The sequence below is a fragment of the Melitaea cinxia genome, chromosome Z, assembly GCF_905220565.1.
Source record: "Melitaea cinxia chromosome Z, ilMelCinx1.1, whole genome shotgun sequence".
NCBI lineage: Eukaryota > Metazoa > Arthropoda > Insecta > Lepidoptera > Nymphalidae > Melitaea > Melitaea cinxia.
Genome location: NC_059424.1, coordinates 11952030 through 11976082, shown reverse-complemented (window position 1 = coordinate 11976082; position 24053 = coordinate 11952030). Strand labels below are relative to the sequence as shown.

At 32.9% G+C, this 24053-nt stretch overlaps 1 protein-coding gene and 1 long non-coding RNA gene across 2 annotated transcripts in view; one reads left to right on the top strand and one right to left on the bottom strand.

Moving 5' to 3' along the window:
* Nucleotides 1-19067, top strand: part of LOC123668355 (laminin subunit alpha) — a 41486-nt gene extending 22419 nt beyond the window's left edge. The window contains exons 29-62 of the mRNA XM_045602093.1: nt 2933-3107; nt 3213-3516; nt 3591-3819; nt 4171-4298; nt 4477-4601; nt 5340-5513; nt 5639-5840; nt 6337-6416; nt 6504-6612; nt 6697-6811; nt 6891-7052; nt 7172-7391; nt 7503-7612; nt 7708-7829; nt 7909-8182; nt 8266-8427; nt 8523-8710; nt 8857-9053; nt 9269-9402; nt 9762-9959; nt 10049-10197; nt 10285-10563; nt 10638-10851; nt 10922-11245; nt 11351-11534; nt 11617-11755; nt 11909-12141; nt 14797-14889; nt 15302-15529; nt 16151-16323; nt 16435-16674; nt 17035-17196; nt 17645-17876; nt 18481-19067. Of these exons, the coding sequence (XP_045458049.1) occupies nt 2933-3107; nt 3213-3516; nt 3591-3819; nt 4171-4298; nt 4477-4601; nt 5340-5513; nt 5639-5840; nt 6337-6416; nt 6504-6612; nt 6697-6811; nt 6891-7052; nt 7172-7391; nt 7503-7612; nt 7708-7829; nt 7909-8182; nt 8266-8427; nt 8523-8710; nt 8857-9053; nt 9269-9402; nt 9762-9959; nt 10049-10197; nt 10285-10563; nt 10638-10851; nt 10922-11245; nt 11351-11534; nt 11617-11755; nt 11909-12141; nt 14797-14889; nt 15302-15529; nt 16151-16323; nt 16435-16674; nt 17035-17196; nt 17645-17876; nt 18481-18743 (6321 nt within the window). The 3' untranslated portion in view covers nt 18744-19067. The remainder of the gene's footprint in view (nt 1-2932; nt 3108-3212; nt 3517-3590; nt 3820-4170; nt 4299-4476; nt 4602-5339; nt 5514-5638; nt 5841-6336; nt 6417-6503; nt 6613-6696; nt 6812-6890; nt 7053-7171; nt 7392-7502; nt 7613-7707; nt 7830-7908; nt 8183-8265; nt 8428-8522; nt 8711-8856; nt 9054-9268; nt 9403-9761; nt 9960-10048; nt 10198-10284; nt 10564-10637; nt 10852-10921; nt 11246-11350; nt 11535-11616; nt 11756-11908; nt 12142-14796; nt 14890-15301; nt 15530-16150; nt 16324-16434; nt 16675-17034; nt 17197-17644; nt 17877-18480) is intronic.
* LOC123668356 lies at nt 6622-23211 on the bottom strand. Its single transcript, XR_006745567.1, has 3 exons — nt 22629-23211; nt 11488-11492; nt 6622-6634 (listed from the first exon to the last, which is right to left on the bottom strand). It is a non-coding gene; the product is annotated as an uncharacterized LOC123668356 (long non-coding RNA).
* Between the last annotated feature and the right edge of the window lie 842 nt (nt 23212-24053).

Here is a 24053-nt window from a genome sequence, read left to right as displayed (position 1 = left end):
CTTTCGGTCGGCATTTTAGGTTCCTAGGTGGTAGTGAAACTGTGTTATCCCTTAGTCGCCTCTTACAATACCCACGGGAAGATAAGGGATGGCTATTCTTTACTGCCGTAAACACACACCAGCGTGATGACTATGGGCAACACACATGAGTTAGGTTAGGAACTAGTGGAGGCCTATGTTCAGTAGTGGACCGTAATAGGCTGAAATGATGATGATGAATCATGAAAAATTTTAACCGACTTTCAAAAAAGGAGAAGGTTCTCAATTCGTCTTTTTATGTATTTTTTTATATACCTTAGAACTTTTGACTAGGTGGAACGAATTCGATGATTTTGTGAGTGATGAGTGCGTGTCATGTGATCCTGTTTAAATTTCATTGCGATCTAACATGTATTGTTCGACTTATATGTAGCTAGCTGACCTAGTGAACTTCGTATTGTCTTATTTTTTTCTTAAATATAATAATTACACATTATATCAAAATAAAATATAGACTATCTTTCAAATTGGATCAATTTGCACACGGTGTGCAAATTTGATTACAATTGGATATGTAGTTTAGGAGTCCATCGCGGACAAACAACGTTACGCGTAATTTATATATTAAGATACTGCATATTTTACTTGACTATTTTTTCGTCGGCCTTGGTTGTATGACCGCGTAAGTATATAATCAGTATACTCAGTGAAAACTTTATATACGATATAACGATATATATTAATGATTCTTGTTTTATTCGAAAGATGATACTTGCCTTTGCTTTTCTTGTATTTTTATTTAAATTTTATTGAGATCTGATCGCTACTTTTTGAGTAATCTTTGATAACACGCATTTACTTGACAATTTTCTCGCCTACCTACGTTGTATTACTTGTCGATATAATTTAAGTCGGCTATTTTTCGTTTGCGAACAAAAACAATTATTACACTGTATGTAGATAAAACCAAAGTATTATTAATTTTGTTAAAGTGTTATTGTTGAGTATTGTATTTAAAGTGTTGTACACTTTATTACAAAAATGTGACCAATTCCAACATAAATATTCTTATATAATAGACCCTAACTTTTCCCTTCAATTTCTTTTCTATAAACCACCTGCTTGTACTTGAATTAACTAAGGTAACATGCAAATATGGAGCGTTGGAATGTGACCTAAAAAAAATATTTACTGCTGTCTGTTCTAAACAATTCCTGTAACTTCTGCACAAGCTGAAAAATCATTTAGCAAATTAAAAATAATAAAAAATTATGTGAGGAATTCTCTGAAAGTTCCAGATAGATCCAACTAAAAAACGATGATTGATGGGAAGTTATTGTAAACTATTGTGTGTTTGAGACAAGGATTCCAAATTCTTTATTCAAATTTGATACGTTAAAATACAATTTTTATTTGAGCATTTTTCGATCCAGATAGATCTATCAGGATCATCAATGAAACTTAACATTTTATATCGGAGTTTTTCAACAGGGATGCTATGGGTCAAGCTAGATTCCGACGTTCGCTGATAACAATTGAAAACAAAGTTGCGTCAAATTTAGATTTAGCCGAAATCACCATAAAACGTATAGTCGGTCAAGAAAGTGGTGTTATTAGTTTAAAAATGTCTACTTAATTAGGATTCCGTAAAAGTAAAGGATGCTCGACGGGACCATATTAACGTACCTCCGCTGTCTGTGTGTCTGTTACAGGACAGTACTGTACTGTTTTGAACAGTTACATAGATATTTTCTTTTATTTTCATAAAATAGTTTCAATTTGTTCATTAAAATAAATTACAATTTGTATTTGTTTTTTTTTTTAAATTTTATTGCGGAGTCGACTGTATTACGACAAATCTGGATTATGTCGTATGTGGAATTCGAATCACGACGACTACGGAAAAAACGATTTTAAATAGTTTAGTTGGTTTTTATATTTTGCTCCTGGGCTTTTGGTTACCTAGCTACGCCAGTGGTACCGCTTTAGTAGTTGTTTTGTTGTTACCAACCTATTTTTTTTAAATTATCAGTTAAAAAACGACTAGTGCGTCTCTTATAGTGCCACTCCTAACTGATCTTTTAAAATACGTGACATGGTTCTAGGTGCTATCTTCATCACCCGAGATAAAATCTTTTTCTTCTTTACTCTTACTGCTTTGATCGCCTTTTTCGTACGAACACTACGGCGATGGCCAGACTTTGTCACAAACAGAGAAGTTTCATTGTATCAATCAATAGCCCGATACACAAACATTTGACTAATACCAAGCATATGGAGAGTTTTAAAAATTGTATTTGACTTCATACCTACTTTTTGTAATGCAATCACAGCAATTCGGTTCTCTTTATCACCATGTCCATGTCACTGCATTTTAATAACACAAAATATTTTAAAATGTATTGGCGCGAAAATGAGAAAACACAATGAACAATCATATGAAAATGACAGATTTCAAATTCAAATGTAATATTTTGTTTATTTTTAATTGTAACAGTATTTATGGCCAGACGATGTAAATAAATTTTATAATAATGTAAATAAATTTTGTAAAATCTCACCTTGAATCTTTATACAAAATACGAAGAAACTTTTGCTAAGAACTAATAATATGTACTTGAACACAGATATATGATAGAATATGGGACAGCACAATTGAGCAATAATCGTTCTAAACGGTATTCGTCAAATTCTGTACAATTTTTTTAAATTTTTTTTTTACAATTCATTTTTTACAATTTTAAGAACAAAATTATATTTACAGATAGTTACAGATGTTACAAATCATGTCCACGTGCAATAGTGCCAAGAATGCTGGCAGCATTTCCCCGTTGAATCGTTACGCCGATTCTATGGGGAGAAAATGCAAAAATAATGTCATTATATATACATTTTCTACCGGAATAATTTGACAAATAATCAAAAATCAGTTAATGATCTACGTTATTTTCAGATAAACGGCATGATTGACTGGTATCTAGCTAATGTAGAAGCTAATCGCTCTTTGAATATTTACCCCATTGCTGTACCTCCTACATTACTAAACGACTCAGTCATTGGAGCTGAACTTGCGAGCAGTGATGATTCTCAAAAAGTTGTGTACTTTGGAGCACCTGAGTATTATCTAGGTAATTATTTAAGTAATGTTATTTATGGAAAAAAAATGGATTAAAAATTATTAAGTATTTAAATTAAATTTTGAATAAATTACTATCTTATTTAAAACATTTTAGGAAAACGTCTCACATCGTATGGTGGTTACCTCACCTACTCTATCTTTTACACCACGCAAGGACACGGACATGCCACTGACGCTGCTGACGTTATCATCGGTGGTCCTAACGGTTTCATTGTTCACAACAGTGTTGAACAACCGCCAGCGCACGAGAACTGGATACACAGTGTTAGAATGTCAGAAGATGAATTCACAAATTTAGATGGTTCCGCCGTTACCAGAGATCAGTTTATGAACATTTTAGTCAACATAACAAGTATTTATATTAGAGCAACTTATTGGCATGAAGCTGTTTCGACAAGGTGCCTTTAATTTTAAATAAAAATTAAACATTACATAGATAAAATATAAGATAATAAAAACATCATTGTTACAGGTTGATGGCGGTAACTTTAGATGTCGGAGTTGAACAATATGCTGAAGGCGATAGAAGGGCTTCGTCTGTGGAAGAATGTCAATGTCCGAAGGCTTACCAAGGACTGTCGTGTGAACAATGTGCAGAAGGCCATTACAGGTTGAGTTCGGGACCTCATGCAGGATTATGTGTACCATGCCAGTGCAACGGACACTCCAGAGAATGCGATGTACACACTGGAATATGTCTGGTAAATATCATAACTGTGTAACATCCTAAAATAATGTCCATATTTGCGTAAATATCGTGTTATACATTTTCTTTTAACCACGCGATAGATTTTAGTGCGCTTTCGAATAACATTTAGATATTTCATATTAGAAGAAACCTTTATGTATCTATGATGCTTTTTTTGAGTTTTGATATTAAAGAGTATATTCTCTAATAAAAACTACTTACGGTTAGTGACCAAAACTTCAAAACTAAAATTTCGAGCATTCACTTGGCTGAAACCAATGGTAGCGGTTCATATAAAATTTTAAGTTAACTTGAAACCTATTTTACTAAAGGTTCAGTATTAACAACTTACGTATTTGACAAGGGTTGTACTGATAATACAATGGGTGACCACTGCGAGCAATGTATTATCGGTTACCACGGCGATGCGACTGTCGGCACACCCAGGGACTGCTTGATTTGTGCTTGTCCTATCCCATATGCTTCTAACAAGTATGTACATCTTTTTTTGTCAATTTTATTAAAAAATGTGGTTTTCAAAGACAATAATATTACATCACACTCAGCCATATAATTAGGTACAATGTATCATAAATAGTCAAAGACAGAAGATTTTTTGTTTCATTTGCATTAAATGTAAATATATCATAACCAAGGTTTATTTTCATAGCTTCGCAGTAGGCTGTGATTTAAGTGAAAATGGATCGCTTATATCGTGCGTTTGTAAACCTGGTTACGGTGGCGCAAGGTGCGAATACTGTACCGCTGGTTATTATGGAATTCCAGAACAAATTGGTAAGTAATTTATATTAATAATTGTCTTTTTAATTATTATTTTTGGAACGAAGTTCCTTACGGCAGGCTTGACATTTGGCTGGGCGACCGAACTGAAAAAAATGTGGTACTAAAACCGTAAGAAAAATATATAACGGAAGTGACGTAATATCAGTCACACGACTGTATAATATAACGTTTGTAAAATTAAAATATTACTAGTAAAGTTTTTTTAAATTATTTATGTAATTTTATACTGTCGACAAAAATAATACATAAGATACATGCATTTATTTCCCTTAATAGTTTGAATTATTATTATTATTATTTTGTTTGATTTATTTTATTTTACGGTATTTGTTATTTTCTAAACTACTAAATTTCTTAAATAATTTTATGTACTTAATTAAAAACCAATCAACAAATTTAAAAAAAATCAAGAACTAGAAAATATATATAAAATTCAACATTTTTTTTTTCAAATTTTGATGCTTCTATACTATCCGAAGGAACTTCGTTCCTACCTGGTGTCCCATGACACCACATAATTTTATTATTATATACTATTTTTGCAGGAAAGAAATATAGGTGTTATTCATATGTATATCTTAAATTCATTATCGTTAAATTAATTGAAATTAGCCTACTAACTTTTTTGAACTTAAGTGTAAATCCATCGTACTACGATGAGGTTTTGAGTATAGAGTAGGATAAACGACCGATAAAAAGAATAAATCATTGACACGTTTAATTATCTAGGTGACTACTGTAAGCCCTGTAACTGCTCTGGAAATATAAACACGAACGACCCTGGCTCCTGCGATAGTATTACTGGCGACTGTCTGAAGTGCGTGAACAACACAGCCGGTGCCGCTTGTAATCTATGCGCTCCTGGTTTCTTCGGAGACGCTATCTTCTCTAAGAACTGTACAGGTGAGCCACAGAATGTCTACTTTTTATCAGAATGTCTTTCTTTTTTTGTAGTTCTTTTATTTATAATAATTGTACACAAAAAATAAAACAACTAAAATAATAAGAGACTATTTTGTGTAATCTAGCTTGCGTCTGTGATGAATACGGTATGGAAAGATGTGATCCAACTACGGGCACATGTATCTGCCGGCCGGGAGTTATCGGCGAAAAATGTGATCGCTGCGCACCTAACCACTACGGACTGAACAGCGGACAAGGATGCACTCCTTGCGACTGTGGAATCGCCTCAGAATCCACCCAGTGTGACGATAACACTGGACATTGCAGGTACTTTATGCATTTACATACATTTCAGGTTCATTATATAGTTTCCTAACATTAGAAAACAAGCTTTACTCTCTATTTCGAACAATTTCTGAGTAATTGTTACTTTTTCATTCTTATATAATTCATTACGCTTATTCATCTCGCTGCACCCTTAAAGAACTAAAACAGTTCTACCTGTAAATTTATCTGTGTTTTTTATATTGTTATTGATTCTTAATACACATATACTAGCGACCTTTGTCCGTCCATACTTTTTACACGATAAGTAAACCTTCTCCGAAACACGCTGCATCTTATGGTATAAGTATTATTCTGATGAGTAGTTGAGTAGTTTCCGTAGTATAACTGAACAAAAAAACCGGTACTCCATTTATTAGTATAGATATAGATATTTGTAATCATGAATATCGTTTAAACCCAATCTACGCGACTTTTTTACGTTATATTTAGGTTAAATTAATCAAAATCAATAAATATATATTTAATTCACCATCAGATGTGCAAAAGGAGTTACTGGAAAACACTGTGATCAGTGTGCTGCTGGATATTGGAACTACACGAAGGAAGGATGTGACCGTAAGTTACAGAAGACGCAAAGTACTAGAATTTTATAATAATATAAATATACAACTTATATAATGACTGCACGCTCTTCTGTTATAGATTGCAATTGCAACAAAGGTTATTCAGTTGGATTTATGTGCAACGCCACTGGGCAATGTGAATGCCTTCCCGGTGTGATCGGTGAAAAATGTGATCGTTGTCCAGAAAGGTTTAGATGAAATCTTTTATTACTTGTTCTTCAAACTATGTACGTCAAAAATATTTGTACATTATTACAAAATATTCATTGCAGATGGGTATTAATTCCACAAGAAGGTTGTTTAGAATGTGATTCCTGTACAGACGCCCTTATATTTACTGTAGAAGATCTAAACGACTTATTAAGAAGTGAAACCCTTGATTTCAAGGTATGGTTTAAGCTCAACTTGTATATTGTATCAAAAAGTACTTTATTTTTTAGCGAACTTACCCTTTTTTTCTTTTAAGGACAAGGCTGATACATTCTTCACCACACAGCGACTTAATTACATTTCAAATCAAACTGAATTACTAAAACCAAGAATCACAGAGTTAAGAAATGTAGATCTACGAGAAGTTACTTCTGCTGTTAAAGGACTTGAAACTAATGCCAAAAATCTCTTACGATCGGTAAAATCAGTAGATATATATATATATATATATATATATATATATATATATACAAATAATATTTAATAGCTTTCTTGAATATCGTGTAGGATATATATAAATCTTATAAAAATTTATAGGCTGAATTTGCTGCAACTGACAGTGATAAACAAATTATAAGAGCTGCAGATTTAAAGAATGCCGCAGATGAAATCCTCACTTCAGTGCGCGAAAATGGACGAAAAGCCAAAGATGTCGTATCACATGTCGCCGAACTTGCTACCGGTCTTGAACTTAGTCAGCAACCGAAAGTCGATAGTGCACTACAAGAAGCGAGACAGATCAAAAACGATATAGCTGGTAAAAATACGATAATATTAAATATTTTTCGAACTCGGTAACCGTTCTCAGTACATTACAAATAATAATTCAACACAATTGTATTTTACATAAATTAATATCAATTTTCAGAAAAAGATTTAAAACCTAAGGAGGAACAGGCATTCAATGCGTATGCAAATGCTTCGGAACAAATAGAAAGAATGAATCTCTTTGTGCAACCTGTGAATGAGCAGATAAAGGTAGTATTTTTTGTAATAAAATATAATATTATTAAAATTAGTATTAAATAAATTTTGAAAATACTACTAATAAAGCTTTGTCTATAATCTTCTAGAAGTTTGAGTCTGTCATTAACGCTACTCGAGAACTAAAAGAGAAACTGCACGAAATGCTTGAATACACTGATGTTGCTCACCATACTGCTTCAGAAGCTGAAAAACTTAACGAAAATAACAGGTATTAAAATCCAAAATTCACATTTCTACTAGCACGTTTTTCTAAATATTAAAATACAAATATATTATTTTATATTCAGAAAATCAAAATTCGGAAATAAAGTTCTGTCAGTTACAAAATTAAATGGAGCCGCTATGAAGGACTTAATTGATGCCGCTATTGATATCAATAATGCAACATTCTTCACTTCAATAGTAGACGGCATTACAAAAAATGCCGTAAATGTTTTAAAAGATTTAAGCTCTGCTAACAACGAGACAGAAGATAGCTTGAAACGAATTGCAGATGATTTACCTAATTTAACTAATCTAACAGATGAAGCTCTAGTACATGCAAGTAACATAAAAAATAGGGTGAGATTTTTTTTAATGAGTTTTTATGTTTAATGTACACGTGTAACATAATAATGTATATCGTTTTTATTTTTCCACTTTAGGCTGATAGTCTAAGAGCTTTAGCTGAACGAGAAAATAATAACACTCGAACTCAAGACGCCTACAGTGCAGCCTCTGCTTATTCATCTATTGTCCAAGAAATTTCAAATGCAAAAAAAGCCAGTGATGAAGCTGAAGCAGCAGTCGCAAATGTAACTACAATTGTAAGTGATTTGATAATAATTTATTCTTCCAAAAATTTTAAAGTCCAAAAGTTTATTATTTTATTAAACGTGCTTTATAATATATATTATTACAGAATAACTTATTAAATGCAAGTGTATCGCCAGCCCGAGAACGCTCTCTTGAACTTTCAGAACGTGCTAATTTAGCACTTACAAACGTGGAACAAAAGCTACGACCCAACCTAACTCAAGCAGAAAAAGGACTACAAAATGCTACTTCTACTCTTGCTTATGCTGATGATGAAAATAATGCTATACAATTGTGAGTTTCGTAGTTATAAATATTGCAAAATTTACTTTTTTTCATTAATTTACAGATAAAAATTACATTGCCAAAAAAGTATTTACTTAATTTCAAAAAATTCGTTCTTTATTCCATAAAAAGTGACCAATGTGGTTTAATTTTAGGTCCTTACCAAACGCTCCACAGACATCGCTCGATAAAGAGAAGGAAAAAGTTAATAAAGTTTCTGAAACCGTAAAATCAACCAAAGAGATTATGTCGCAACTGGGAAAAGATTTAGCCTCTAGCAAGGAATGGGCTCAAACTTTACCGAAACTGGCCGATGATGCCCAGAAAATGACTGCAAACATTGAAAATTTACGTAAGTATACTTTTAAATAGTATTATCGACATAATGTAAAATAACAACCAAATCGTTATTTTTGTAAATGGATAATGGGTGGACTTGATTGATTAACTTTGACTAATCAGTTAAATGATCTATTCAAATATTATTATTATTACTACAATTATATTTGTTTATATTTACTCAATTCAGCCCACTGTTTCATCTAAATTTTACATTTAAATTTTCAGTTAGTAAAATAGGTGAGATGGGACCAAATATAACTTCTATTTATCGTACCGTTAAAATGAAACAAGAAGACCTCGAAAACCGTCGTAAAGTAGCCGACGAAAAACTTCAAAAACTTAAGTCTCTTATTGAGCAAGTAAGGATTTTTTTTTCGTTTTTATATAACTAGGGCGATAAACAAGCGTACGGCTCACCCGATGGTAAGCGATTAACGTAGTATATAGACGTCTGCAACACCATAAGCTTTGCAAGCGCGTTGCCGAACTTATCCCCGATTCTCCACCGCAGCTGTAGTCACCACCAGGAATATAACACTGCTTGAAAACAGTATTATTTAGCTGTAATCTTCTGTAAGGTCGAAGTACTACCGCAGTCGGGCTGCTTCATAATTTGAGCACGAAATTTCTTACTATGCCTACCTCACTTAATTGATAAAATATCATGACTATGAAGGGAAAACTAGATGTTAATAACCTATTGAATTCGTTTCCATAGGCACGCACAGTAACTAATCGTATACCAGTAGGAGTTACATTCGACCGCCTAACAACTCTACAGCCTCGTCTACCTGATACCGTAGATGAAATGTCCACTTCTACGCACGTGTCTGCGTATTTCCGGACAAATGAAAAGAATGGTTTCATTCTATACTTAGGTAATCCGAAAGACACTATGCTCAGAAGAACTAAATCGGTAAGTTATCTTGTATTACTGCTTTTATGCATAATCTGTTACTTTCGTTTTTAAGACATCGTGTCTAATAATATTGTTATTCATTGTAGGATGACTTTATGGTCTTAGGAGTACAAAATGGCTATCCTTACTTAGTGATGGACATCGGTGACAGCGCTGAGTCAGGTCGCGAGCCGGCCCGAATTGGTAGTGAGAAGTTTGTGGCTGATAACAGATGGTACCAAGTTATTGTTGACAGGTAATTAATACAATAAGTAAAGTAAAATACGACAAGCCTTTTGATTATTTTAGTTATTTCTTACTTTAAATATTTTTATATTTGCAGAGTGGGACGCAATGTCAAATTATCGATTCGCGAAAGTCTCGACAATGGTACTGACAAAATACACGATAAAGAAGCAGTTTTACCCGGACAACATACAATATTCAATCTAGATCGAGAAAAATCCAAACTTTATATCGGTGGAGTACCATCAGATGCAAAATTGCAAGGTATTAATTTCCCAGCATTCGAGGGTCAAATTGAAGAATTGATGATAGGCGATACACCCGTAGGACTGTGGAACTTTGTTAATGCTGCTAACTTGAAAGGAGCTAGACAAAGGTGCATTTAATAACTAAATTATTATTATTTTCTTGTAATAGATATGTAAATTATAATTTTACGTGTTTTTATAGGGATAAGTTAATATCGTCTCAATCGGGGCCTCAAGAATACCGATTTAATGGACGTTCTCATATTATAATGCCAGGCCGAGGATATCTTGGATCGCAGAAGAACCAAGTGTTGCTATTTTTTAGAACATACGCTCCAGATGGACTGATATACTTAGTGGGTGATAATAAACACTTTTTCTCTATACAGATGCAAGATGGTCATGTTTATCTGCAGGTCAGTTATTGTAAGTAAATTTATTTATTAATGTAAAATACAAAATACTGTCAATAATTAACTTCCTCAGGTATCACTCGGCAATCCCGATGACATGGTGATTATTGGCACTATGAAGACATACAATGACGGCAAATGGCACAGACTTGATGCCGGCAGATATTTCACTTCTTGTTCATTAAGAGTTGATAACGAAATATTAAAAATGGTATCGACATCAGATGTTAAGGAAATTACTTCGTTAGACACAATGAACTTCGGCGGAAATAATAAGGGCATTATACATGTAACGAGTAAAGGTTTCGATGGATGCTTAAGACAAATAAGTATAGATGGCGTTAATATTGATTTAAGTGATAACGTCGAATCAGTAGGAATAGCTTACGGATGTCAGGTATATCAAAAAATCAAATACTTTAAAAATTGTTTATGTTACAAGTACTGTACCTATGAACATATATATGATTTGAGTTCAACAACTATTTGAATTTTATTTTAGTTTGCATCGCTCGTATCCTTCTCTGGAGAAAATAGTTACCTTCGCTTTGTCGATATAACAACGGAAAATCTACAGTTAACTCTTAAATTCAAAACATCTAGTCCAGACGGTTTGCTATTTGTTTATGTGAGTCGAACTCAAACTATGGCCACACCAGATAGTATTTCACTATCGCTTATCAAAGGTATCATTTATTGCTTTTATACGAACTTTAAATTTTTAGCTATTTTAACAAATCATTTGATTTTACATTGAAATCATTTCAGGAACTCTAGTCTTGATGAGTCAACGTGAAAGTCTAGATACGGGTCTGAGCACCTACAATGACTCTCAATGGCACGTTGTTACCGTAACCCACAGCAGTAAAGCCTTAAGACTTGTCGTCGATGACTTCGACTACTTTAGGTACGCAAATATTGTACATTTTTAACCATTTTCAAATTAACAAACAGAACACCTTAAAACTTTCATAATTATTTTAATACAATGTTTTAACAAGAATTTTTAAAGTAAAATACTTGATACATATTTTTACTTGTTTGTTAATGTCTTCAACAGTACTGATTCCGCCCCAGCACCGCTACATATATTAGACGGAGTGCTATTCGTGGGCGGTGTCCAACCCGGCTACGTGGTAGGCGGTAAGGTAGGATCTAAAACGCCGTTCAAAGGATGCATCGCAGATGCTACCATTAATGGAAGAGTTTTGAACCTACTAGAACCATTCAGTAACCACAGTGTCACCTTTGGACGGTGTGGTAAGACTACAACCACGGGAGGTGTTCCACCTGGTTAGTATGACTTGCGATACTTATCTAGAATTATTTATTTATTTATCTAATACTATTAAACGATTATATATATATATATATATATATATATATATATATATATATATATATATATATATATATAATCTGAATCTCGGAAACGGCTCCAACAATTTTCATGAAATTTAGTATGCAGGGGATTTCGGGGGCAATAAATCGACATAGCTAAGATTTATTTTTAGATAATGTCGTTTTATCCCTGTTTTTAGACAATGAAAAAATGGCTACAATTTCGTTACAATATAAAGGTAAATTTTGCAATTGTTAATAAATTTGTAATAGCTCAGGTGGGAAATCGGCCGGTTGGAATCGACCGACAAGACCGGTTCAACGGACCACGGTGTCGCCAGATCGATTTTTTTTTCCTTTTTTGCTAATTGCACTCATGATTTTTTATTTAAATACCCAGTTCATATTTTTAATTGAACATATTCATATTTTATCAATCAAAAAACCATATTTAAATACGAATTTTATAAAATTCGTATTTAAATATGATTTCCACAAAACACGATTTACTCGGCCACCCAGGTACTAAAATATATTATTCGGTATACAGACGGAATATTGTCTCTCTAAGCTATTTGTTTGGTATCTTATTTTTCCTATCCGACGCAAGAATAGAGTTTACTCCTTCAGATCAACTGTCTAAATAGGCATAAATAAGACTTACTATATATATATATATATATATATATATATATATATATATATATATATATATATATATATATATATATATTATTAATCGGGTTCAGATGGCGTAACATAAACGAGAAACGTAGCGAGGTCATTCGTTCAGTAGGTTTTACGCCTCGTACTTTTTTTTTTCATAGCGAGGGGCCTTATATTGAAAATCGATTGTTAAGGAGTAAACTCCAAAAAGAAAGGGACAGAAACTTTAAATTTTTAGTAACTTCGCTCGTATAATTAATTGATTACGTAGTAATATAATATAACTCCAAGATTAATTAAATTGAAAAACTATAAAAAATTTCAACTAAATATGAATAATATTTTTATTTTCTTTTCAAAACAACAAACATGGCACTCCCGTAATCGTCTGGCCAGATTTAAGAAAGCTGTAGTGAACGACACCGGCGCTGATCCACCAAACGCTCACAAATAACTTTATTGAGTCAATTTTCGCTTGAGGTAGGATTTGACTGCCTCGCCAGGGTTCAGCCATTGCGATGAGCACTTCCGATTATCGTACATGACCCATCTTTGATGACATATATATATAATGATTCTATTTAAAATTTCTTCATTATTGTGCCGGTTGAGTAATGTAAAGCAGCAGTCTAAGCGCGTTTGTCAGTTTGCTTCACTCAATTCATGAAGTACCCACCTTTCAAGCTTTTTTTACCTTCCCAATTTGCTTCAAGTGAATTAAATCAGTATTATCACTAACGGCGCAACCTGCAGCTAACTCGGGCGTGTTTGTAATAGACCCACTTCCACAATAGCCTTCAATTTTTTATTATCAACTTTGGTCTCCGACCGTCCACGGGGGCTTCTGCGTGTCAAAATTTTCAGAACGAAAACGTTGGAACCAAAAATGTACTGTTTTTTTTGAAACACCGTAGCAATACACATCATTAACCCTTCGAGCCATTTCTGCAGCACTGGTGCCACGGTGGAACTTGTACTCGTAAATAACACAATATTTCAAGTTTTCCATTTTGTTAACTGACGCAAATTTGAAAAACAAAAGAGGAAAAAACTAATACGGTTTTCGAAACGCAAATGCATGAGTTAATAGCTGTATAAATTTGAATTTGGAATTCTTAACTAAAGAGGAAATATTTGAGATCAAAGTGGCCAGTAGGACAAAATGCCAATTCATATTCATAAAAGAAAGGTTTTATATGGTTTAATAAGTCAGATTATTTAGAACATTTGGGACTCATCTGCAGAAGATTTATTTAGAATTTACCAAGCTTTTTGTAGAAACGTTGTGCGCCTATGAACAGAGATATGCAAAGACCGCTGGAACGGTCGATTTTTGATATGATTTTAACAAATGTTTAGAATTTCCTAATGTGTGGGTAACACAAAAATAAAATCGCACAAATTCTAAAGATTTTCAAAGCTATTAAAATTTTGCCTAAAAAATTTGTGCGGCTGTTAAGAATAGTAGTCTTGTATATATAGTTCGCGAACAACCTAGGTGAGAAGAGCGCTCCTTTGGTGAACTATGCCAACTAGTTCATCGATAATCTCGCTCTTAGTTCTTTTTATATTTTTTTAGGGTCCGCTTTACTAGACAACAAGTTATTTACTTTCACTGTGCGCGCCTTAATATTTCGATATCACTATTATTGATACTAAACAACGTCACATCCTCATCATAAAAACGGACTTTTCTATAGAGACTAGCTGACCCTGCAAACGTTGTTTTGCCATATACGTTATGTCCATATATGTTATGTCCATATATGTTATGCCCTTATAACTTAGGGGTATAAAAAATAGATGTTTGCCGATTCTCAGACCTACCCGATATGCCCACAAAATTTTATTAAAATCGGTCGAGCCGTTTCGGAGGAGTTCAATGTTTAACACCATGACACGAGAATTTTATATATTAGATTGATAAATTTAAACAAATAGATTCCAATGCATGGCCCGTACCCCAACGGGGCGACGTGCTACCCACGCCCAGCATCGTTGATTCTGATGAAGAAGAAGTCACTAATAAAATTGGTAACTTGATGTTATTATATTTTAAACAAAACCTGCTGTGAAATATCTATCTATATAAATACAAATGAATGTTGCTAAGCGCATAACTCAAGAATGGGTCGATTAATTTGGCTAATTTTTTTTTTGTATGTTCCTTACCCCACGGTAGATTTTAAATGTAATTTTTTTTTTTTATTTAATTTTTACCAGAACGAAGTCTGCCCGGAGAGCTAGTTGTAAATAAATATAAATCATCATATAATCAAAATAAATATTTAACAACAATTTAAGCTCATAAAATTGACTTCAGTACAGTTAACTAAAAACTTTTGACTAGAAGTGTCGTGTTAAAATGTAATCAATTATAGTATTTTTAACAAGCAAAAATTAACTCATAGCATGGTTAAAATTATAAACAATTAAAAATAAACAGATTCGCCGTTCGTATACGGTGAGGAGACAACAGTTACAATCCCATCGACGACTATAGCCAGCGAAGCTCCACCAATTCAAACAACGACGAAGGCACCATTTGTTACTACTACAACGGCAAAACCACCAACTACCACTAAACTGCCACCTCCGCTACCTGAACCTGGCTGTGCACTTGCGTACGACCAACAATACACAATTGGTGATCCTGAAGAAGGATACAGATTTGGTAAGTTCAATTATCGTCCAAAACGTCACACTCGATTTACTTTTAATAAATCTTAAAAGTGACTATTTCATAGTAAATAATATACTTAATTAATTACACAGAGAGCACAAAATTAAATATTACAAAAAAAAAAAACCTGATATACTATTTCTGAATCATATACAAATCATTGTGGTTGAGTCTTCCTTGTAAGAAGTCCAGGACACTGGTTTGGGGAACGGCTCGTTACTTTCTTTTGACAACAAAGGTTTAGAGATTTAACATGATGTAGTTACATATATTAGAAAGAAAATTGTAACATAATTAAATTATTTAAATTTCTTCCCTTCTCGAGTTTAAACGATTTTAAGTGCATATGTTAGTCTACGTGTATGTACTTGTGTGCGTCTGTTGTCTATGTATGTGTGTGTATGTGTTTGTGTGAATGTGCGTGTATTTGCATGAGAGTACACGATTGTATTGTGTGTTATGGAATAACTGTAACCACTGTAATAACTGCTGTAATTATTTAATTTTATAAGTATCTTTTCTACGCAAATAATAAAATGATTGTCACAAACATTTCAGATATATTTTTGTTAATATTAGAAAAAGCGTGACACGATAATTAAATTTTTCTAGGCACGAAAAACGACAGTCGCATCGAGTACGCCAAGCTGCCAGGCCGTCAATTGGAAGGTTTTGACCTAACAATTACACTGCGCACGTTTGACGAACACGGCGGTCTCGTGTTCTACGCGGCAGCGGAGCGTTCACCCGGACAGTTCCTCGCCGTCTATATGAAGGAAGCTAAGGTTTACAAAACTTTGAAAGCGAATCTGAATAATAGTCCAAAAACAATGAAAATAAATAGTTATATATCTTGTATACCTACCCATAACAAAAACTATCTTTAATTTGTTAAGATTTACTTCACATTCAACTGCGGTGGCGAAACTGGTATGGTGGTATCGACCCAAACATATAACGACACAGAGTGGCACACGGCAACGCTGGTACGGAACGGTGGACACGGCAAGCTGACTGTAGATGGCGAGCGGATAGGGGAGACGAGCGTCACGTGCCAAGCTCCCGCCGTGCTCACTCCGCCGTACTACTATGGAGGATTATGGAACATCAGCAATAGTATTAGCGAACACCTTATGGTAATTATCTATACATATTAAAATTACAGGCAAATCTAAAAAAAGGCAACCTATGATAATAAAAACTTTATTTGGAGCGCTCTTTCAATATGATTTGAAAATAAATATAACAATACTCTTTTCACCACCAATCTTCCTCAGGACGTTTTATCTTAAAACATAAAACTGTGTTTTAAAATCAATTTCATGCCTCTCTAGAGGAGCATACTTCAAGTTTGAATATATTCATAACAATTAAAGTAATCTATTTGATTATGTAAACGCTGATAGAAGTGTTTCCGTATTCATTGAGATAAAAACTTTAAACGTTTAACATACTTATATTAATGTAATACCTACCTATACATTAATATTTTTCAGGATTTCTACCAACCATTCAAAGGCTGTCTAAAGGGTCTAATGATGAACGGACAATACGTCACTGACATTTTGAATAGGGTCAACTCACTGCGATGCATTGACAACGTTGAAAATGGAGTTTACTTCGGCCCATCGAACAACGTTCACAGCAACTATTTGAAAGTTAGTCGCTTACCAATTTATTGCACTTTAAAAAACATTTTTTTGCTTTTACAAAGGTTTTCATACTTTGAAAATAACAAACTTCATATGAAAAACCTTAACAGGTTAAACGCCGCCTTGATTTTTTAGTTTTTCTGTTTGGGCCATGGGGGACAACGTGTAGTCGACACACAATTGTACCTTTGGTGCCGCGGGGGACACCTCATAACCGCGAGCCACGGTCAATTTAAAAATATGGCTTAGAAAAATATGTCATATAGTGCAAGGAAAAATTATCATAAATTCTTTGTAAATAAGAACTTTTAAGCTGGCCCCATGGACTTAACAAGTGAGACCCACGGGTTTCCCTCATAGCGTTCAACATGTTAAACATTTTTGACTAATTTAAATTAAGTAATGCGGTATTTGAGAGACTATTAAGTAATAACTTACGTTTTTATTTTTTCAGCTACTCGAAAACTTCAAAGTTGGCTACGAAATTTCCATTTCAATGGAGATCAAACCACGTAACTCTACCGGTTTATTGTTAAGTGTTCACGGCAAAAGAGATTTCATGATCTTGGAGCTTGTGGAGAACGAAGTCATAGCAAACGTAGAGAACGGCAAAGGACCTTTCCACGCCAGCTACAAATTGGGCAATAAATTTTCACTCTGTGATGGAAACTGGCACAGAATACATGGTATTTTTTATTTTATTTTAATTAACGATTTATTTATTATTATTAACGATTGTGCTGTGTGGCTACGGCACAAAAAAAAAAAAAAGAATATAGCCACCCCCTTTCTTCCCGTGGGTGTCGTAAGAGGCGACTAAGAGATAACAAAGTTCCACTACCACCTTGGAACTTAAGAAGCCGACCGATGGCGGGATAACCATCTAACCGCTGGCTTTGAAACAACAGGCCGAAGACGGGCAGCAGCGTCTTAGGTGCGAAAAAGCCAGCCCTGCGGTCACCAACCCGCCTGCCCAGCGTGGTGACTATGGGCAACACACATGAGTTCACGCATTTTTGGCGCGAACTTGTGGAGGCCTATGTCCAGCAGTGGACTGCAATAGGCTGGAATGATGATGATGATGAACGATTTATTTGAAACCGGTTTTTTTTTCTTAGCGAGCAAAGACAATTTTTTTAATGATAAAAAATCAAAAATAATGAGTATCAATCCGTTCGCCATTATTAAATTCCTACAGTATAGATTAACAGAAAAGGCAATTTTTTTACAAGACCTACGTAGTATGTCCTACGTTAAAGTATTTTAATTTATGCATTTTAATTGTATTAGCGGTGAAGTCCCGTCATGTGGTGTCGGTGGGAGTTGACGGACACTTCTCGGACGCGGGTCTTGGCCAATCCGGTTCCACAGACACGCGGTCTGCTCTCTACATTGGGGGCCACGAACGGTCGTTATCACGCGTCAAAGGAGTGCGTTCCCGACGGGGATTCACCGGCTGCATCAGGAACATTGTCATAAAAGATGTCCCCGTGCAAATACCGCTCACAGCCGCGCGCAGGAACACGCATATCGGAGTGTGCCCTAATGATTAAATGCCACGTAGTATTTATTTTGTTTTATATTACATTCAAAATACATAAATAAAAATCAACAAATCTCTTAAATTACACCAAGTTATATCCAATTTAATATCCTTTTCTCTTACAGTATTAATTATAAGGTAAAGGGAATGTGAACCTCAATAAAATATCTTTATTACAAATTAACTTTAAATTACTTAAATAACAAACAATGTACAAATCCCCCAATCATAGAGTAATTACTTTTGTCAATTAGATTTCAATTGACTCTTATGGATACCAAAGAATTTTTATTATTTATTTCCATATAATAAACAATAAAAAGTACAACAAAAATTGTCTTTCTATTCAACCTCAAAATCTTTTTCTATTGTTAATTTTATTTAAAACATTGAAAACCGTACAAATGTAGAGCAACAGTGACTAATAGAGTTTACATCTAAGTAAATTTTCCTTATCACGTATTCGAGAATATTTTATTTATTAGTCTACATTCGATGCCGACTCTATATAATGGCCATAGAGGAGACTCAAAAATTTGCTGAAGATACAACCCTGAAATTTTTGAAAAATCGTATATATCGTGTAAAATATTCGTAATATATACTATCTATAATATTGACGAAATTATAATAATCGGAATCGACGGTCAGTCTGAAAGAACGATCGGAGTACCGTATATCGATAAATAATAGTTTGAAAAAAAACTAAAAAAACACGCTTTTATAAATAAACTAAACTAAAAAGTAGAAAATTCTACCAAATTAGGGTATGGTTATCGGTCCTCGATTGGTCTACTAAGTTTAAATGAAATCTGAACGTTTGAAGTGGGTCAAAATGAAGTCCAAAGGAGTCTGTTAAAACATACAGGTAAAGTTAATATAAAGCGTGTAAAAACCCGAGCAAGACTACGAAAGAGACTATAACATCTCAGAGAAGGATAGGATGGGAAGATTACTCCCCGGGGGCGTGCAACTTGCAACAGAAGGACATCAATATGCAGCAGGAATCTCCGATTAACTGCACAACAACAACACAACAAGGTTAAATAAATAAAACGTCATGTAGGGTTGTATTTTATATTTTCAAAACATACGTACATACGTAATTTCGAAAAAAGATTATTCTCTGTCGTTTTGTGTATTCTTTCCACATAGTGGCCCACTCTTACTGCAGATTTTTTTTTTTATTATTTTCAAATAGCAATTACCTGCCTGCCTGCATAGTGTGAATTGTTTAGTAAAATTTCTGTAATGATGCTCATTTTCTATATTCGAAAATCAATTCGTTTTTATGGTTTTACTCGCACAAAAAGAATTTAAATTTTGAACACATGTTCGAAATCGAATTTGTGTTCAAAATTTAAACTTTGACGGTTTGAAGAACGAATGACGAAAGACGAACGAGAAAACGAATTGTATTTTCAATTTAGGAACAGAGCTTTGAATGGAAATATCAGCCCCAGCTTAATGTAACTTCTATACCATACTTTATACCAATGAGAAGCGACTTAAAATTTAAAAACAAAAATTAAAAAAAAGTGTGTGTGCAATTCATAAACGTCAGAAGTGAAACTTCTGAAGTCATAGGAATGTAGGCCGTTGCGATTTTTTCTAACGACCATGAGGTCTCATTTTGAGCAGTAATGTATTATGTCCCATTCCCTCCTATACATTTATGTTTGTTTCTTTATAGGATTTTCGTTTCATTGAAGTTCAAATCACAACGATTCTAAAGAAGTTTCACTTCAACAATAAATAAAACTAAACTATCCCCCAGATTGATTCAATATTATTAAATGGTAATATCTATTACCTTTAGAAGAACTAAGTACTTTCCAATTGTTTATGAAATTCGTTCTTCAATAAGGAAATAATGAAAAAAGTAGTAAAAAAAACAAGAGCAACTTACACCAATTTAAAATAACATTAAACGAAAGTTAAATAACAAAATGTAACATCGGTTTAACATACGTATCTTTGGATTATTATCAACTACTTATATCCTAATATAATTACATACATAATCCCCTAGTGGGTGACTTTACTTACTCGACTTTCTTTGTTCACTTGTTTACAATACCAATCTTATTATTATAAACACCTACAAAAATGTACATTATAATGTTTTACATTTTAAATACCCTAATGTATAATTAGACAAATAATGGACATTCGCCAGTGTCGGAGTTTCGAAAATTATGGTAAAACATTTGTATATTATTTATTCGAACTTTAAACGTCATTTATTATTAGTGATTGATGAATGACTCAAACACTCGCTTTAAGTTTAACGTAATCAGATTTAGAAGTGGATTAAAATTTTATTAAAAACACTGCATTGAAATATTACTCTTATTTTAGTTTTACTATTGAATACTTAGTTATTTTTACCCGATATAACCTTAACTATCACTATTAATTTTCAACATTTTCATTATACACGGTATTTAAACACGAGTCTACAAAAATAAATAACCTAATTTTATGTATTAATATCTATATTACATTTACACTGAAATATTGATATCAAATAACAAATACATACATATTTATATAAATTACTTTTAAGATAAAATATTAATTTTTACATAGTACAATTATTTAATTCTTTACATAATACAATTATTAAATCCATTTGGATCAGTGTAAATAACAACTTCTGCACGTTTTAGATTTCTTTCAGTTTTGACGTGATAACGTCTTATAAATCGATGAACATCGGCTGCTGCACGTACGAAAAAAGTCACGAACCGCCTGAGCCTGAGCGTGCAAGCGAGAGCGCGGATCAAGCGATCAAGAGGCACGATCGGCCCAAGCGTTGGCTTGTGACATATTTATCTCTCTTATCGCGTGACGTCAAAGCTATCAGTTCGAATAGTTGCTACTGGTACGTTATTGGAGGATCTTAAATATAACACATGTATATAAGTTGTAAATAAATTGTATTAATCTGTATAATTTAAAAAAAAAAATTATAATTAAAAATATTTTAACTCCTTCTTTGTATTATACAAAATAATAATTTTAGTAATAATTAATTCGATTCATAACAGTATGCAATATTTTTTCATCAATGTTCTTTATGACGTTATCACGTAAACTATAGTCCGTAAACAGAGTTATAAAGACAACCATTTTTTTTTTATAAATAAATTAATGTAATATATGATAAGCATTTGAGGAAAACGGCACTCACACTATTTGGAAGCTATTATTTTTTTCTGAACCATACATGCATATAGACAAACTCATTATTAATATATAGTTGTTTTGGTAATATATTCGGTGTAATGTTTTAATTATACTGATTTTAACTAATTAACCTGATATACATTTTAAGAACGTTTTATTACACGGGAATAACAAAATATTTATTCTACGTCTCTAAATTAGTAAACTATTATGTTATTACTTTTAAACTGTTAACAAAAAATTTTAAATATACAATCTACAAAAAATTATTTTATTTTTACACTACAATACTTTAACAAACACTACAATTTACAGTTTAAACATTAAAGGTATCTGTTAGATATAGTAAGCTACAAATAGCATTTTTGGTGTCTCTTAAGGCCACGAAATGCCGTTTAATTGTAGCCATTTTTGTACATTTCATACTACATATTTACTAAATATAACATAGCTACATATTACATACTACGACAGTACAGTCGTACAACGTTTTCCGTTTTTTCAAATAAACCAACATTAACTTCTTAATAATTAAAGGAAATTATTCCCGTTTGTTTTTACACATTATTTACACTTTGCTATTTATTTGTAGACCATCTATAAAGATATCGAAGTACCCGATAAGAAGACTGTTTCATTGCCCATAATTAAATCGCAATATATAAATAATTTCATAACACATAAGTAAATAATCTTTACTTACCTAGTTATGTTGGACCAAAGCATGAGAACAATACAAGTAAATGCTTAATCAGCGGAATAGGAATAACAAATGATATCTCACGTTGCCTCATGCTTTGGGATCATATGTCTTGAGAAAGTTTAATTAGAATTAAATCAACGATTAATCCAGAGCATGTAATTCTGCTCGGACGTGTCCACTGTAATTTTAATTAATTTTTAATTAAATAGTTTTAGTTTAATTAATGTAATATTTTTTTAAAAAAGCCCTTTCGCGCTCCCGTAAACTTGTCTGGCGCAGCCGGTAGGATTGTTTCAAAATAATTACAGCCTTCGTTCTTAAGAATTCGTCTTCAAAATCAGCGAATAATTGGGCTTTCGAAGGTCTGTAAGAAACAATCCCGAACCAAATAAATAAGACAGTGATCGAGGAGTCCAGGAGCTGGCGATGCTGGTGACCGGTTGGTGAGTAGAACTTTTCACCTTCCTTCTGTCTCTTGTTATTTTGGGATAAGACTTCTCCTATTATAACGTTTTCTGGTTTTCTTATGTATTTTTGTTAATAATTAATTTAAATATTAAAAATTGTACTTGTGATAAAAATAATGTGAATAAATTGTTTAATATATTATTAATTTAATATTTCAATTCAAAATCATTGAAATATTATTAACATAATTTGTGTGTAAAATTAATAATTATAATTTTAAAACTTTTATTTTACAAAAATAAAATGGAACAAATAACTCTGATTCCAAACGAAATATTAAAATTAATTCCTCTTTTTGGTGGCGATAAACGTCAATTAAACTTATTTATAAGAAAATGTGAATATGTAATTAATAAATTTAAAGGCAGTGATGTACAAAATGTCTATATTATGCATAGCATAACGAGTCGCTTAGTCGATGACGCTGCCGCGCTTATCAGTGAGCGTGAGGATATTGTTTCATGGAGCGAATTTAAAGATTTATTAATACAACATTTTGGAGATCCGCGAAGCGAAGAATGTATCGCAATAGAATTAGAAAATTTAAAAATAAAATCGGGAGAAAGTTACCTTGATTTTTGTAATAGAATTCAATCAGTGCGTTCTGTTTTATTATCTAAGGTTAATCAAATATTAAACGAGGATATTAGGCAAAGTAAAATAGTCATTTACAATAATACATCCCTTAACGTTTTTCTTTATAATTTACCCGAAAATATGGTTAGAATAGTTAGATTAAAATCACCGACATCATTAGAATCTGCGTTAAGTATTGTTTTAGAAGAATTAAACTTTTACGAACAGTATAATCAACGTAACGAATTTTCAAATTTATTACATTCAAAATTAAATTTTGCTACTAAACCTAATATACCTATGCCATTTAATTCACACAATCAACAACCTCAATATAAATTTGGAATACCTCAAGGAAATCAAAAGGTACATATGCCAATG